The sequence below is a fragment of the Felis catus genome, chromosome A1, assembly GCF_018350175.1.
Source record: "Felis catus isolate Fca126 chromosome A1, F.catus_Fca126_mat1.0, whole genome shotgun sequence".
NCBI classification, from domain to species: Eukaryota; Metazoa; Chordata; class Mammalia; order Carnivora; family Felidae; genus Felis; species Felis catus.
The window spans coordinates 207,667,036-207,683,154 of NC_058368.1; the positions used below are offsets into that span (position 1 = coordinate 207,667,036).

The window sequence follows — 16,119 nt, forward strand, 5'->3', positions numbered from 1 at the left end:
AATGAAAGCTAAGGGACATTTACAATTTTTTTTTTAATTTTTTTTTCAACGTTTATTTATTTTTGGGACAGAGAGAGACAGAGCATGAACGGGGGAGGGGCAGAGAGAGAGGGAGACACAGAATCGGAAACAGGCTCCAGGCTCTGAGCCATCAGCCCAGAGCCTGACGCGGGGCTCGAACTCACGGACCCTGAGATCCTGACCTGGCTGAAGTCGGACACTTAACCGACTGCGCCACCCAGGCGCCCCTACAATTTTTTTTTTTTTAAAGTAAAAATGTGGTGTGTAGTGAAAGACTTTCAGACTCCCATCAGAGAGCTTAAGTAAATCCCAAAATGAAGAAATATCTGGGTCAGAAACTTTCCCCCAAGTAGGGGAAGTTAGATGAGATACGAAGAAGAAATAAGAGCAAAATGAGTCTTGATATTCAGGCTTAAAAACTCATATTTCATGTGAGAGGGAAATTTACAGGATAAATCTTTAAGTAAAATTGTGAGATATGGGTGTTCCTGTGTTTTCCCCCTGCTGCCACTCTTTAAAACACATGCATGGGTATTTTCCAGAGGCTCTCTCTACCAGCCTGCAAATGCCATTCCTCCCCTCACTGGTCAGAGGCCACTCTCGGGTCAAGCTATAATAGATTTTTTTTTTTTTTTTTTTTTTACCTTCACTCAAGAATTGTTCTTTTGAGCCACTACTTAGTGCTTTTGTAATAGTAGTTCAGGAAATATCAGTGAACAAAATAAAGGTTCCTGCCCACATAGAACAGGGTGCAACAGACGAAAAGAATAAAAATAATGAACAGGCCAAGGAGATAGTATGTTTGGAAATACTAGGTAGGAGAAAAGAGAGCAGGGTTAGGTGGTGTAGTGAGAGGGTGGAGTTAGGGACAGCATGTGGCAACTTGAAGAAAGGTGAGGGTAGCTCCCGTTATAGGCAGTTATACTTGAGCAAAGACTCAAGGAAATGAGGGGGGTAGGCTTGCGGATAGCTTAAGCAAGGTCATTCCAGGCAGAGAGAACAGACAGAATAAACGCCTAGAATGTTCAAGGACTAGGAAGGAGGTAACTGGAGCTGGAGTAGAGTGAGCAAGGAAAGGAACAGTAGGAAAAGATTTAGCTTGTGTAGGGCCTTGCTGGTCATGGCTGACATTGTGGTTCTTCTAAGTGGAATGATAACCGCTGAAAAAGGTCGAGCAGAGCAGTGATGTTTTAAATTATGTTTTATCAAGATCACCTTAACAGCTCTATGAAAAGAGACAGTAGCCAAATGAAACAGAGACACTAGTCAGGCAGATATTGCCGAAAGACAGACACGATATCGTGGTAGCTGTAATCAAAATGGTGGCAGTGGAGATGGAGAGAGGTGTCCAGATTCTGAATATATTTTGAAGGTAGACACAACAGAATTTGGATCTGGGGTCTAAAGGGAAAAGAGAATCAAAGAGGGCTGCGGGGTTTTTGCCTCGAGCAACTATAAGGATGATGTTTCTCCTTCAACTGAAATGAGAGAGGCTAAAAATGAGCAGGTTTGGGAGTGGGGAAGATCAAGAAGGCATGGCTACTTTAAGCTTGAGGATCTTTTAAACATCCAAGTGGAGATATTGAGGCGGTAATTGGGTATAAGAAGTGAAGAGTTTAGGAGAAAGTTCTCGTTTAAAAACATAATAAATCAGGGAGTCATAGGCATATATTCCCCACTTAGAATCATGAGACTTCGAATCACCAAGGAAATGAGGCGGCTGGGTGTCTCAGTCGGTTAAGTGTCCGACTCCCGATTTCGGCTCAGGTCATGATCGCAGTTTGTGGGTTGCGCTGACAGTGCAGAGCTTGCTTGGGATTGTCTCTCCCTCTCTGTCTGCCCCCCTACTTTTTTCTCTCTCTCTCTCTCAAAATAAATAAACTTTAAAAAAATCACCAAGGAAGTGAGTATAACTAGAGAGAAGAACCGAGCCCTGGGGCACTCCAACTCTACTAGCCTGGGAGAAGAAAAAATGAGCAAAGGGGGATAAAAAGGAACAACGAATAAGATAGGAAGAAAACAAGAGTGTGGTGTCCTGGAAGCCAAGTAAAGGGAGTATTCCCAAGAGGAAGGCAGTGATAACTGTGTCAGCTGCTGCAGAAGGTCAAATAAGTGAGGACTGTGAAGGTCAGTGTGGGTGAAGTCTCCTGGAATCGAGCTTGACTGAAATAGCTTTAGAAGACCAAGAAAGGACAGGAATTGGAAAGAGCAACGGTAAACAGCTCTTTCAAGGAGAAAAGAGAAGCAAAGGAATGGAGCGGTAACTGCTGGGAAAAAAGGAATTGAGTTTTTTTGTTTTTTGTTTTTTGTTTTTTAAGATGGAAGAAATAGCAGCGTGTCTGCATGCAGTGAGAAAGATCTAGTAAAGACAGGAAAATGATAGTGGCGGCCAGGGGAGAATTCTCGAAACAAGACTAGAGCAACTGGGAAGTAGTGTTCAGGTGAGGGAGTGGCTTCCCAAAGGAATAAAGAACTGAAAGGTTTACAATCTTCTCTAGGGTGGAGTCTGTGTTGCTTAAGGCAAAAAAGCAAATTTTTAATTGGTATCAGGAAAGGAATTTCAGGAGATAGGGTGGCCTTTTTCACCTACCTCCCCGGAAGACACTTGTAATGACATCATTCCGATCAGGATGCCTTAAGAATGTAGAAGATTGGAGGCAGATGAGAATCAGAAATAATAATCATCTTTAACAATAAAGTGGTTGCGACAAAAGTTCTATTTTATTTTAAATTGTACTGTTTCCCCACCTAGTGGTGAGAAGTCAGCTAGCTACATTTTCTGCTGTTACTCAGACATCTGAAGAGAAACTGAAACCCGTCGAAAGAGCTCGTGTATCATTACTAGTGTTCAGGTCAACATCTTTTAGTGTAACACGTTTCTTGGCACCATCGTTAAAGATTAACTATAATTTTAACAGCATAACTAATTCTTCATGTGAAGACAGAACCAACGGTTGAATATTTTGGTATACAAAACAAATTCCATGATTATTAATAGCAACGAGACAGGAAAAGTGAAGTAATAAGAAATAATAAATAATGGGAAGTGACTAAGGTTGGAAGAGGGAGAAGTTCAACAGTTTTTACCGTGAGATCACTCGTAGCCCGCTTCAGAGTTTATTGGCTCTAAAATCAGACGAAAAGTCAGAACTTACACCATTATAACATTTTATTAGTTATAAATTCTTAACATTCTCTGGAATTTGAGACTTGCCCTATCAGACGGGCACTCCCGGGTGGTCTTACCAACTCCATTTAGAAAGCACTGGCTGAAGCGAGTCGTACTTTTTATAAGTCTTCCTGCGTTCAATACAGGAAGACATGTTCCAGAGAAAAGTTCACAGAGATTTTATTCTTAGCAACAGCAGGTATAGAACAAAGTGTTGTGTGACTTTCTTCTTTAAAAAACACAAACAAAACCAACAATTAAAAGCTAAAGTCATGAATAGCAAATAAGATATAAAGGTCAACAGCTTTACATCTTTAAAAGTCAGGAAATAGAGCACATTAGAGCTTTCTAAAAATGATGGACCTGATACTGAGTTAACCTTGCCTTTCCTATGTAATTCTGCACGCCACAGTGTGAAACTAAAGAACTCGTGAGAGGTCCTCGTGAACAGACACAGGGTTATAACAACCGATAAACTTCCTTTTCTTCTTTACCTGCTCCCTCTGTTTACAGTCTGTGCCACTATGGGTTGTGACTGGTTTCATTGTTTGCCTCCAGGGGCAGAGTTTCTCAAAGCCTGCAGCACTATTTTTTTTGTTTTTTAAATAATTGGTGACTATTTTTTTTAAAGTTTTTACTTATTTATTAGAAAGAGAGAGAAAGAGAATGAGCAAGGGAGGGGTAGAGACAGAGGGGGACGGAGGATCTGAAGTGCGGTCCGTGCTGACAGCGAGGGGCCCAATGCAGGGCTTGAACTCACAAACCCTGAGACTATGACCTGACCCAAAGTCGAGGCTTAACTGACTGAACCACCCTTTCGACCCGGCAACAGTTTAATCTCGGTTTATTCATGACATTCACCTACCTCGTGTTTTTCCCTTTTATTCTTCACTCTCATTCTTCTACGATTTCATATCTATTGAACATTTGCATGTTATATATGGTGAATTCAGACCTATATAAACTAACATCTACACGCTATCGTGTTAGGTCTATGAACCAATGTGTGCATGCAAACATTATCTGTAAGTGATTAATGGTTTGTATAAACATGCAGCCACATATGTATGAAAGTGCTATGCAGATACTCTCCATTCTGCACATATTTGTTACTCATCCACCCAAGTGTTTTAGGAAGTAAGCTGCAAGTCCAGTAGTCCTTTTGACTTATTTTTTTTTTTTCAAAAATGATAATAAACAGGGGCGCCTGGGTGGCTCAGTCGGTTATGTGTCCGACTTTGGCTCAGGTCATGATCTCGCGGTTTGTGAGTTCGAGCCCCACATCGGGCTCTGTGCTGACAGCTCAGAGCCTGGAGCCTACTTCCAATCCTGTGTCTCCCTCTCTCTCTGTCCCTCCCCCACTCACACTCTGTCTCTCTCTCACTCTCAAAGATAAATAAACATTAAAAAAAATTTTTTAATGATAATAAACAATTCACTTTCATAACAAAAGTTAATGGGGACAAAATTAATTCATCAGAAAAAATCAAAGTCTTATTCATGACTGGAATTATTCTAATAGCTTTCTAAAAATGATAGTCATAATAATAATAATAATAATAATAATATAATAATAATAATAATAAACTAATAATAAACTAGCAAAGTGGCAATCTCTTTCATCAAGGGGATTATAGTCTCATAGTAGGAAGAGACACTCTCAAGCAATTGCTCTATAATTATAGTAACACAGAATAATCAGTATAATGAAGCAATGTATGACACATAGAAGCAGCAACCACGTGGGCTTAAGGCATCGGAGATAACTTCACAGAGGAGGGAATGTTTAAAGAGAGCCTTAAAGATTAAGGAGGGCCATAAGCAGATGATGAGAAGAAAGATTATCCTAGAAAAGGAAAAGAAAGCGAGCTAAGCACAGAACCAACAAGAAACCAGAGTGTTCAGAGAGTGAGTCGGTATTAATACATGAAAAGAAGATGAGAGAAGAAATAGCCGCTGGGGTGGCTCAGTTGGTTAAGCGTCTGACTTAGCTCAAGTCATGATCTCATGATTCATGAGTTCAAGCCCCATGTCGGGTTCTGTGCTGACAGTTCAGAGCCTGGAGCCTGCTTCAGATTCTGTGTCTCCCTCTCTCTCTGCCCCTCCCCCACTCACCCTCTGTCTCTGTTTCTGTTTCAAAAATAAACATTAAAAACTATTTAAAAAAAAAAAGAAGAAACAGGAAAAACAAAACTGTAAAAGAATAGGGCTGGGCATAAGAACTTTGTATACCATGAAAGGGGCTGTAAATTTTATTCTGTAGAATGTCAATGTATTTTGATGTCTAAGGTATTTATGTCTTGTGCTTTTAATTAATAATTCATTAAATTTAATAAAGTAAAAGTCTAATTTATTTTAGGTACTTAAGTTCACATAATATAACTTGCTATCTTATTTATACATCTAGTAATTTTTATTTAATAAGAACAATTACTTTCAGGGGGATCACTGATTAATGATTACACAACTCAGGTTAAATTCTTTCAAATGGATACTTACATTAAAAAATTTAGTTTTAATTACCCCCTTACATGTTTTACGTTGCATGGATAAATCTATATATTGAATTTTTTTAAGCATTTGAAAAACCTGACTGAACAAATTTAATAACTGCAAATCCTCTCAAGAACTTAAGTGACTCTTACAAATCTGTTAAAGCACATCCAGTTCTCTTAAATGTTCACTTGTATTTTTCTATGGGATTTTTCTTATATTTTTTAAGAAGCATATTTAGTTTGAAAAAATTTATAAAAGGTGAATATGTAAAAGGCAGAGAGAAGAGTAAACTGAACCTCCATGTCCCCTACACCAACTTCAACAATTATAAATTTATCACTAGTCTTGTTTCATCAATACCCCTACCCACTTCCCTCTTTCATATTATTTTTAAGCTAATGCCAAATATTCATAAATATTTTAGTAGGTATCCCTAAAAATTAGACTTTATATAATAATATAAAAATCAAGTCCATGTTCAAATTTCCAGTTGTCTCTTAAATTGAGTGTGTGTATGGTTTTTTAAATTTGTTTGAAGAAGAATCCATATAAAGTCTGCACATTTTCATTGGCTTATACGTTGGTAATTCTCTTTGAAGCTACAAGTCTACCCTCTATAACTATATTTATCTATTTATTGCAATTTATTTGTTGAAGAAATCAAGCTCTTTGAGGGGACTATAATTATCCATAGTCTAGATCTTGCTGAATGCTTTCCTATAGTTTAGCTTGTATGTTCCTCTATTTCCTATAAATTGGAAGTTGGAGGTAAAGGTAGCCTGACCAAATTTAGTTCTAGTTTCTTTGGTCAGATTACTTCCTAGGTGATGGTATATTCTTTTATCAGGAGGCTGTAAAGTCTGGTTGACTCTCCTTTTTTGTTATGAGAAGCCATTGACACTCAATATTGACACAAAGAATCCATACTTTTCAACTACACTAAAAAGTCTAAATAACAAATTTTAGTTTGACACATCTAATTAAATATTTGCTAGTGTAACAAATCTCTTAAATATTACAAACATTTAAAATATTGAACACTGGGGCACCTGGGTGGCTCAGTCGGTTGGCAATCTGATGTCAGCTCAGGTCATGATCTCACGGTTTGTGAGTTTGAGCCCCATGTTGGGCTCTGCAGTGACAGCTCGGAGCCTGGAGCCTGCTTAGGATTCTGTGTCTTTCTCTCTCTGCCCCTCCCCTGCTTGTGTTCTCTCCTCTCTCTCTCTCAAAAATAAATAAACATTTGTAAGTAAGTAAATAAATAAATAAATAAATAATATTGAACATAGTAGATTCATTGTCCCCATGACTGTAAAACTTGTTTCACAAATTTTTGTACCACGGGTTTGACTTACTTCATCATTTCTGTATTTTATTCTGAATTTTTCAAGGACCAAAAAAAAATCACTAAGGGAAACAAGTGTCTTGTCATCATCAAGTTAATGAATTGATTAATTGGGCCTTTACACTTAACCTAAATTGAAAGCTAAGCATATATAAGTTAAATTTTTAAATTTAAATTTGTTTAAAAAGTAAGTTTATTGGATCAACAATCGATGACCACATATGTTTACCATCCCGGGTAGAGACTGAGACACGTATCTATGGCAATTCTTCCTGAGCCTCAAGTGTGCCCACCGAGCTTGTTTGATGATCTAAGGGATAACGAGGCATTTCCAGCCCAGATTCTTCAATGGGGTTGGCTTTGTAACCAGCATCTTTTGGGTTCTTTAAGTGGCTTGAGTAGTGAACATGAGAGTGATATAATCACATTTGCATTAGAAAATGTTGGCAGTGGTGTAGAGAAGGGACTGTAAGGATGGAGAAGATGGAGAGCAATGCTCATCACGGGAAGCCAAGGCAGATGGCTACTGCAAGAGTCCACACTAGAGATAATAGAACTCTCTTCTCCTGTCTACCAGGAAAGAGGAGAGAGATGGAGAGTGGGGCCGTGAATTAGAGGAGACATTAAATACGTGGAACTGACAGAACATGATTAACTTGGTGAGGGACTGAAGAAGAGTGAGCAAGAGGATGCCTTTAAGGCTTAGGTGGATATGTGGAACTGTGGTGCCATTCACTAAGATAAGAAACCTAGTAGGAAAAACAGGTTTGTGCTGGGACAGAAGAGGAAAGCCTCTGTTTCTGCGATGTTAATGTAGCCCTGGCTGTGGAATATCCAAGATGTGTGTATGTGAGTCTGAAACTCAGAAGAGAGGCCTGCCCTGGAGATGTCAATACGGAAGTCACCAACACTAAGAGAACAAGTGCAGCTGTGGGCATATATGAGGCCATTCAGGGACAGGGGTAGAGTGGAAAAAGAAAGGAAAACAAGACCAGAACACAAAGGAATATCATCACTTAAAGGGGGAAGTCAGAGGCAAGCAAACCCACAAAGGAAATTGTGGGATGGTGGTTAGAAACACAAGTGAGCCAGGAGAGATCTCTTACGGAAACAAAAGAGACTTCAGGAAAGCAAAATGGCCAATACTGTTAAGGGCCACAAAGTAATCATGTAAGATTATCATGGAGAGGTACCCAGCGGATTTGGTAAGTAAGTTCTTTAAGAGTGGTTTCAGCGAAGGATTGGCAAAAGCCAGAGGGTAGTCATGAAGAAATGAGCAAGAGAAAAAGAAGTCAAGTCTGTGAGCCCATACAGCCTTCTCCATGTTGGCTGGGAAAGAGAGGACTATCTGTATCTGTGGTAATGTGGAGAATTGAGAAAGGTAAAGAGAAGATTTTGGACTTTATGAATGAGAGTAACTGGGGCTGAGAGAGAAAGCAAAGTATGAGATATTTAGGAATGGGAAGTGAAAGTAGAGGAATAGTAATAATAATATAAAAGATACAATGACACACAGAAGAAAGAAATGGGGCAAAACACTGATAATTTAGATAGAATTCAGAACACAGGTGGAAGGAACTTGGGTAGATAGAAGGTAAGCAAAAGTTGGGTTAAAGGAATATATTTTCTTAAGAATATATTTTCTAAAGAGAATATATTTTCTTGCTCTATTATCTGTGAAATAAGAAACAAGATCATCTGGTTATAGGGGAGGTGAGAGGGACAGGAGATTTGAGGAAAGTAGTGATGGTTTTGAATAGCCTTTGAGAAGGATGATGGGAAAGAAGGTTCATTAGGAAAAGGTATATAAAATTACAGAAGAGTGTTGAGGATAAAGTTGAGATCAAATGTCAATTATTTGTAATATCCAGAATCAGTGAAATGGCAATTTTCTCCAGCTATGCTAATCAACCTGAGCATAAAAAATAGAAAATATAGATGGTTCCATCAATCATTAGGGATTTGTGGGGCCCAGGTACTGATAACTGTGAAGAGCAATTGGAGTGCAGTGGCACTTAGAGTCCAAGACACAAATGATGGAAGTAAAGCCAGAAGGAGAACCTCTGGAAAGAAGGAGTCAAGGATTAGAACTGATTCTCTTTGGCATCTATACCATAAAACCAATCAAATGCCTTCAGAATCCCAGAATTGAATTATTTATATACTTCCATTTTAACAGAAGACATATTACTACCCTGAGGCAATGGATTGATTTTATGTGTCCACTGTGAATGGACAGAACTGTCCTCAAGCTCCCCTATTCTCTCTCTTTTTTTTTTTTTTTTTGCCTCAGTAGCAGCATAAATATGAGGCTAAAGCCCATTCTAATAACTTCTGAAGTTTTAAATCAGAGCAGAAGTTAAAGACAAAAGAATAATTTAAAATATGGTCCTTTTAGTCTTTTTCCTTTTTCATTGTACGGCAAGCATCTATTTGCTCCATTTTTACTTTTTCTTCTTTCTTGTTTTCAGAAGCGCTGTACATGAAGAAAATCAAGATAGTGTCATGCACTCTGATGGTAAGAGGCACAAAGATATTTTATTTATTTATTTGTTACCTCAGATACAGAAGTGTGAGTTAATCATTTGGATAGGATCATTATTGGGCCATTGTCATCACTGGTCCCTGCAAAACCACTCTCTTGTTTTACTTATGTGTGTATTCCCTTTTATCTCCATGATCCCTTCCCTTTCCTCTGCTTCCCTTACCAGAGACAAATATTTTAATACATTTAATGTGTGTGTGTGTGTCTGTCTGTACATATTCTTTGCATACTGTTGTATGTGTGTATATATTTGAATTTACATAAACAGTATGTTAGAACTCACTCTGCTCTTTTTTTTACACTCAGCATAATATGTTTTACGGGTCCCACCCATGTTGCTATATGTATATTTAATTTGTTAACTACTGTATAGTACTCCATGGTATGTATCCTATGCATTTGCATTTTACTTCCAGTTCACTGGTACTTACAAATAATAATTCAGTGTACATTCTGGTCCATATTTCCATGTGGACCTCCAAGAGACTTTCTTTAAAGTATATATATCCAGTAGTGGAATGGCTGTTTGTAAGCTATGGAATATTCATGGAATATTCTAGTACTATGGAATTAGGAGTAGAGTGCTCTCCAGAAAAGCTGCATCTGTGTGTACTCACATCAGCAGGGCATGAAGATTCCAAGATGCCTACCTTTCACCAGTGCCTGGTATTATTTAGCTTTCCAATTGTTTTGAGTCTTATATGTATAAAATAATATCTCACTTCATTTTCATATCTCTGCTTGCAGTTGAGTCTGGGTACTTCAGTTGTGTATTAGCCTTTGTGTTTTCCTCTTCTGTAACTTGTCACTTCATATCCTTTGACCACTTTTTTCTTAGAGTTGGTATCCTTTCCCGGCTGACTTTCAGGAGCTCCTCTGTATTTCAGATATTAATCTCATGTCGGTTGCAGAAATTGCAACTATCTTCTCTCATCCTATCCATGGTCAATTAACCCAAGCTTCCCATCACCGAACATAAATAAATTTTGATATAATCAAATTAATTAAACTCTGCATTGTAATTTGTTTTAAAGTTTTACTTAAGGAGTCCTATCCCTAAAAAATAAAACTATTATCTTCCTCTTTCTTCTATGAACTTTATCCCTTATATTTGAGTATTTTCTCCTTATATTTGCAGAGTACCTTTGAGGAATTAGTAGAAATCCAGATTTATTGCCTCACCTAGGGAACCATTTTTCCCATTACCATATTTCGAAATCCATCATTTTCTCAATAATTTCTAATGCCATCTTTATACTCCATTAACTCTACAGGTGTGTATATGTCTATGCATGTATGTGTGTGTATTTGTGTGGGCAATACATGTGTATGAAAGAGTATACATAAATTTATGCATCCGTCTCTGAGTTTTCTGCTGTATTTCATTGGTCTATGTGTTTCTGTACCAACCCCACACTGTTTTTATTATTGTTGCTCTAGATTATGTCTTAATATCTAATAATTAGGTGATACTACTAAACACTTGGATAGTAAAGGATCTTTTTTTAAAAAATTAACTTTGGGGCACCTAAATGGCTCAGTGGGTTAAGCGCGCATCCTACTTCGGCTCAGGTCATGATCTCGTGGTGGGCTTGAGCCCTGCATCGGGCTCTGTGCTGACAGCTCAGAGCCTGGAGCCTGAAGCCTGCTTCAGATTCTGTGTCTCCCTCTCTCTCTGCCCCTCCCCTGCTTGTGCTCTTTTCTCTCTCTCTCAAAAATAAGTAAACATTAAAAAGAAGAAGAAGAAGAAGAAGAAGAAGAAGAAGAAGAAGAAGAAGAAGAAGAAGAAGGAGGAGGAGGAGGAGGAGGAGGAGGAGAAAAAGAAGAAAGAGCTATCAGTTTAAAAAAAAACTTAATTAACTTTATTTGCTTGATACATGGAAACAAATCCTTGGGAACAAATAAGTCAAAAAGAACAAACCAGTTGTGATTTTCTGGTAATACCTTTGTTCCACATTAGCCACAAAACCAAATGTGCATGCCGTTCACGAAGAGGTTAAAATGTCTTCATTATTTTTTGGCTTTTGTGTTATTTTATGAAAGCCAATGAAATGGTTTTACAATGAAATTACAAGTATCAAAGAGGCCATAGTAAAGATCTAACCCACATATTCTATTTTGTACTTCTATGTGTTTTATAGAGCATAAGTTCTGTTAGATTATGAACAGTTTTGGATAGATTATGTCTAATAATTCTGTAGTAAACTGCTTTTTAATTAAAGTATATTGAATTTTATTCTTTTTTTAAAACCTTTTAGGTACTGGAAACCTAGATGAGGTCAGTTTTTTTTCCCCCTTCTTATATTATGTTGCTTAACTAAAATATTTAACCATTCCTGTGATTTATGTTCTATTGATATAAACCAGCAAATCAAAATTGTTATGGGTAATAATGATATTTTTCAATTTATAATATTACTTCATCTAAAATTCTTGGGACATTAAACACCAAACATTACATTGACTCACAGTAATTTTGTAGCACTGAACGTAAACTTAAGTCTGGCTGGACATCTGAATTATATAGCAGAATATAAAATAAGATCTTTTGTGCTTACTTTTCCAGTGTATCTCTTTAAGGGAAAAAATACTTTAAGCAAGACAAATTTACATACACTTACATTTATGATTGTTTTACTAGGTATTTGATCAATGTAATATGTGTATGTTCCCTTTTTTAGGAATTAAAATTAATCATTATTAATGTTTTTCTTGGCAGGAACAAGAGAGTGAAGGAGAAACCTATGAAGACATGTATGGGTTACATTTTTTACAGTGATTTTTCTGCCTAAAATGAATATTATGATTTGTATGAGGGAGAATAGATGGATATTCAACACTAAGGGGAAAAAGCTTTATTGTTCAAATGACTGGCATATAATGATAACCTTTATTTCAATACAAAGGACTAAAGATTCTTTATTTGCCTAAGAATTTCATGGAAGACTCTTAAAAATGTTGTTCTGTGAGAGGCCAGAGACTCGCAGCTACTGGATAGACCACAGGCAGGGAATCACGGAGCCAGGAATCTGTATTTCTTGTTCTCAGTGTGTCCTTGGGCAAATGAATTCATTTGTGTGTTACAACTCCCCCATCGAGGCAGTGCTCCACCTCACCAGGGTGCTCTGAGAAATAATTTACCACAGCATCAGATGGCAAAGTGTCACCCTGCTACAGCAGAAAGATGTTTAAAAGAATAGCTCCAAAACAGGCTTCCCCATAGCCCAGGACTAGGAAATGTCTTGGAAAGTGAGTGAAAGGAGAAAGAAATATGTTATTTTCTCTCTTGTTGATTCAAATATCTTAATTTGCTCTATCTAGTTCTTAAGCAATGAATTCTGACTAAAGTTTCTGAGCTAAGGTTTGCATGTATGTACGTGTGCATGCCCTGTACCTGGGAGTACATGCACGTGAGGCGGGGGGGGGGGGGGGGGGGGGGGCGGAGATCAATTCTATTCATGCCCATATGCAGAAAGAACAGGGTCTTTATATATACGCAGTGTCTTCCGCTTGCTGGCACAGGGTGTAAGTGGAAACAGCCTTTGGCAGGTATCCCCACTTGTCTGCCTCCTACTGGTTTTAAGAACAATCTCACACGCTCAGTAATTTTGACAACTCCTGGCTTTTCACCTTCGTCTATACTTGAGATACTGTCTCCTGGATATGTGAGCCATAACACATCAATGCTCGCAAGTGCCAAAACAACTTAACAATTTTTATCCACAGAGAAGCAACCAAAGAAAGAGAGAAAAAAAGGGAAAAGGAGGAAAAGAAGAGATTAGAAATGGAGAAAAAGGAACAGAAAGAGCGAGAAAAGAAAGAACAAGAAATAAAGAAGAAATTTAAAGTAAGAGCTTGCTTGCTGATGGGTAAAAAAAGAGTGATCTCTCTTTATGATTTTCACGCAAAAGGGGCACCACACCATTCTTGAAAACTTACCTGGTGGGAGAATTACTTAGTTATTGTTTCCTTAAAAAGTAACTACCTTCATAACAGTAATTATCTTACCCAATATGCCTCCTTATCCCTGCACTAAAAATGTAATATGATAAAATATGGTGGCTTATGATTAGTGGGCACCCAGGAAATTTTCTGTTGATTGAGTGAGTGAATAGTCATTGCTCAAACGCTTCTTGGCTCTCAAGATTTCATATTTGTTATTAACCTACTTATACTATGAGCTTGGACCACACACGTAAGTATCCTTGAGGCAGGTATCACAATGGTATAAGGGACGTAAATGTCTCTGGATGAACCAGACCTGTCTCAGAATAAAGTTTCTATGAACTACTCCCACTGCTGGTATCTAGACCTGACTTACATTTTTGCCTTTATTTCTAGCTTATGTACTTGTTGACTTCTGATACCCGCTATTTCCCATCCCTCTTTCCCCACCTAGAATTCTGACCTCTCTCTTTTCGGACCCCTGATTTCAAATTTCTACCACCATCACTAAGCTTGTAGGCTATCCTCTTTTGGCTACACCGTCTTTGATGACATGGCCCAACTGGCATGGGTCTGGTGTGTCAGCTATATTTAAGGTGACTGTATTACCGAACTATTCTTCACTATAAAAAAGACTCATGTCAAGGTTCTTTTAAACATTTAATTCCCCTGGAACATTTAATATACGGTTTCAGCTGTAAAAATTTTGATTTCTATATAACTCCCCAGTATATTTGTTGTATTAAAAGAAAGGTTCGGGGTGCCTGGGTGGCTCAGTCGGTTGAGCGTCTGACTTCGGCTCAGGTCATGATCTCGCGGTCCGTGAGTTCGAGCCCTGCGTCAGGCTCTGTGCTGACCGCTCAGAGCCTGGAGCCTGTTTCAGATTCTGTGTCTCCCTCTCTCTCTGACCCTCCCCCGTTCATGCTCTGTCTCTCTCTGTCTCAAAAGTAAATAAACATTAAAAAAAAATTAAAAAAAAAAAAGGTTCAACAGCATGGTGCAAGAAAAACATAAAGCAGCTTCGAGTCAAGTGGACAGATGTGGATTCAAATTCCAGTTGTACATGTGAATTATGTGATTGTGGGCATATGATTAAACTTGTTTGAATCTCAGATTCTTACGTCTTTGAATCTCAGATTCTTATTCTTAGAATAAATGGTATCTCTCCTGAAAATTTGTTGTGGAATTAAATAAAATAATGTACATAAGGCACTATATCTACCAAAGTTCTCATTAAATTTTGAAAAAGCCTACTATATATAAGTAAAATTAGGTATGAATAAATATGAATGTTAAGACATTTAACTCATACAGACGTATGGGTACCAATGTTCGTATTTTCCAAGTGGCAAATATGAAAAATTAATTTCTTAAAAAAAAGTCTTCATAACAGGGGCACCTGCGTGGCTCAGTCAGTTAAGTGTCTGACTCTTGCTTTCAGGTCAGGTCATGATCTCACAGTTTGTGAGTTACAGCCCCACGTTGGACTCTGTGCTGACAGTGCAGAGCCTGCTTGGGATTCTTTCTGTCCTTCTCTCTCTGCTGCTCCCCCCCCCCAAAATAAATAAATAAACTTAAAAATTTTTTCATAACACATTTTTAGGAAGGTACTTTGTAATTTTGAAAGAGTTACGTGAAGTTTTTTCTTGCGTTTCCTTTGGAGAAATCAATTTTGCATTGTTTCACTCATTCACTCAAATAAAATTTCTTAGTAAGAAAAAATACAGTATGGAAATCATACCACTAAAATATGAATTCAAAGGTTGTAAAGACTAGGACTTCACAAGCTATATTCCTTCCACAAAAATGTTAATACATGCTAAAATTAAAGAAATTAAATGTGAGAACTGTTACACAGCACCATATTTCATTAATTCTAAAGTATAAAATATTTCACATTTTAAAATTCTGAAATAATGCATCTTAACATCATTGGTGTAACATAATTTAAATTAAGCTGTTTCTCAGTGATACGAAATTGATGATATGTCTCACAATTCATAGCATCATGAGTTCAATAAAATGAGGCAGAACTTCAAAAATCACAATGCATATTTGCATATCGAAAGATCTAAGAAATTATGTTGGAAAGATACACATTTAGGATTAGGAGTTTAGGATTCATGTTCTAAACTAGATTACAGTAGTTCGTCTTATCCAAGGGGATACATTTCCAGACCCCCAGTGGATGCCTGAAAACATGGATAGTACTGAACTCTATATATACTATGTTTTTTCCTACACACATATACCTATGATAAAGCTCAATTTATAAGTTAGGCACAGGAAGAAAGGAACAATAACTAACAATAAAATAGAACAATTGTAACACTCTCCTGTAGTGAAAGTTATCGAATGTGGTCCATCTGCTTCTCTCAAAATATCTTACTGTCCTCCACTCACCCTTCTTATGATGATGTGAGACAATAAAATTCCCACTTGATGAGATGAAGTGAGGTGAATGACTTAGGCGTTATGACATAGCATTAGGCCACTACTGATCTTCTGACAATAGGCCAGAAGGGCAATCATCTGTTGCTAGACCATGGTGCACCATGGGTGGCTGAAACCCCAGAAAATGTAACCACAGACAAGGGA

The 16,119-nt window shown here is 37.7% G+C and overlaps 1 protein-coding gene across 3 annotated transcripts in view; it reads left to right on the forward strand.

The window, feature by feature from the left end:
- FYB1 (FYN binding protein 1) overlaps positions 1-16,119 on the forward strand; it is a 163,198-nt gene that overhangs the window by 114,381 nt on the left and 32,698 nt on the right. For all 3 annotated transcript variants that reach the window (XM_045037898.1, XM_011286424.3, XM_045037901.1), the window contains exons 4-7: positions 9,503-9,549; positions 11,835-11,854; positions 12,296-12,330; positions 13,303-13,423. In XM_045037898.1, coding sequence (XP_044893833.1) covers positions 9,503-9,549; positions 11,835-11,854; positions 12,296-12,330; positions 13,303-13,423 — 223 coding nt within the window. The remainder of the gene's footprint in view (positions 1-9,502; positions 9,550-11,834; positions 11,855-12,295; positions 12,331-13,302; positions 13,424-16,119) is intronic.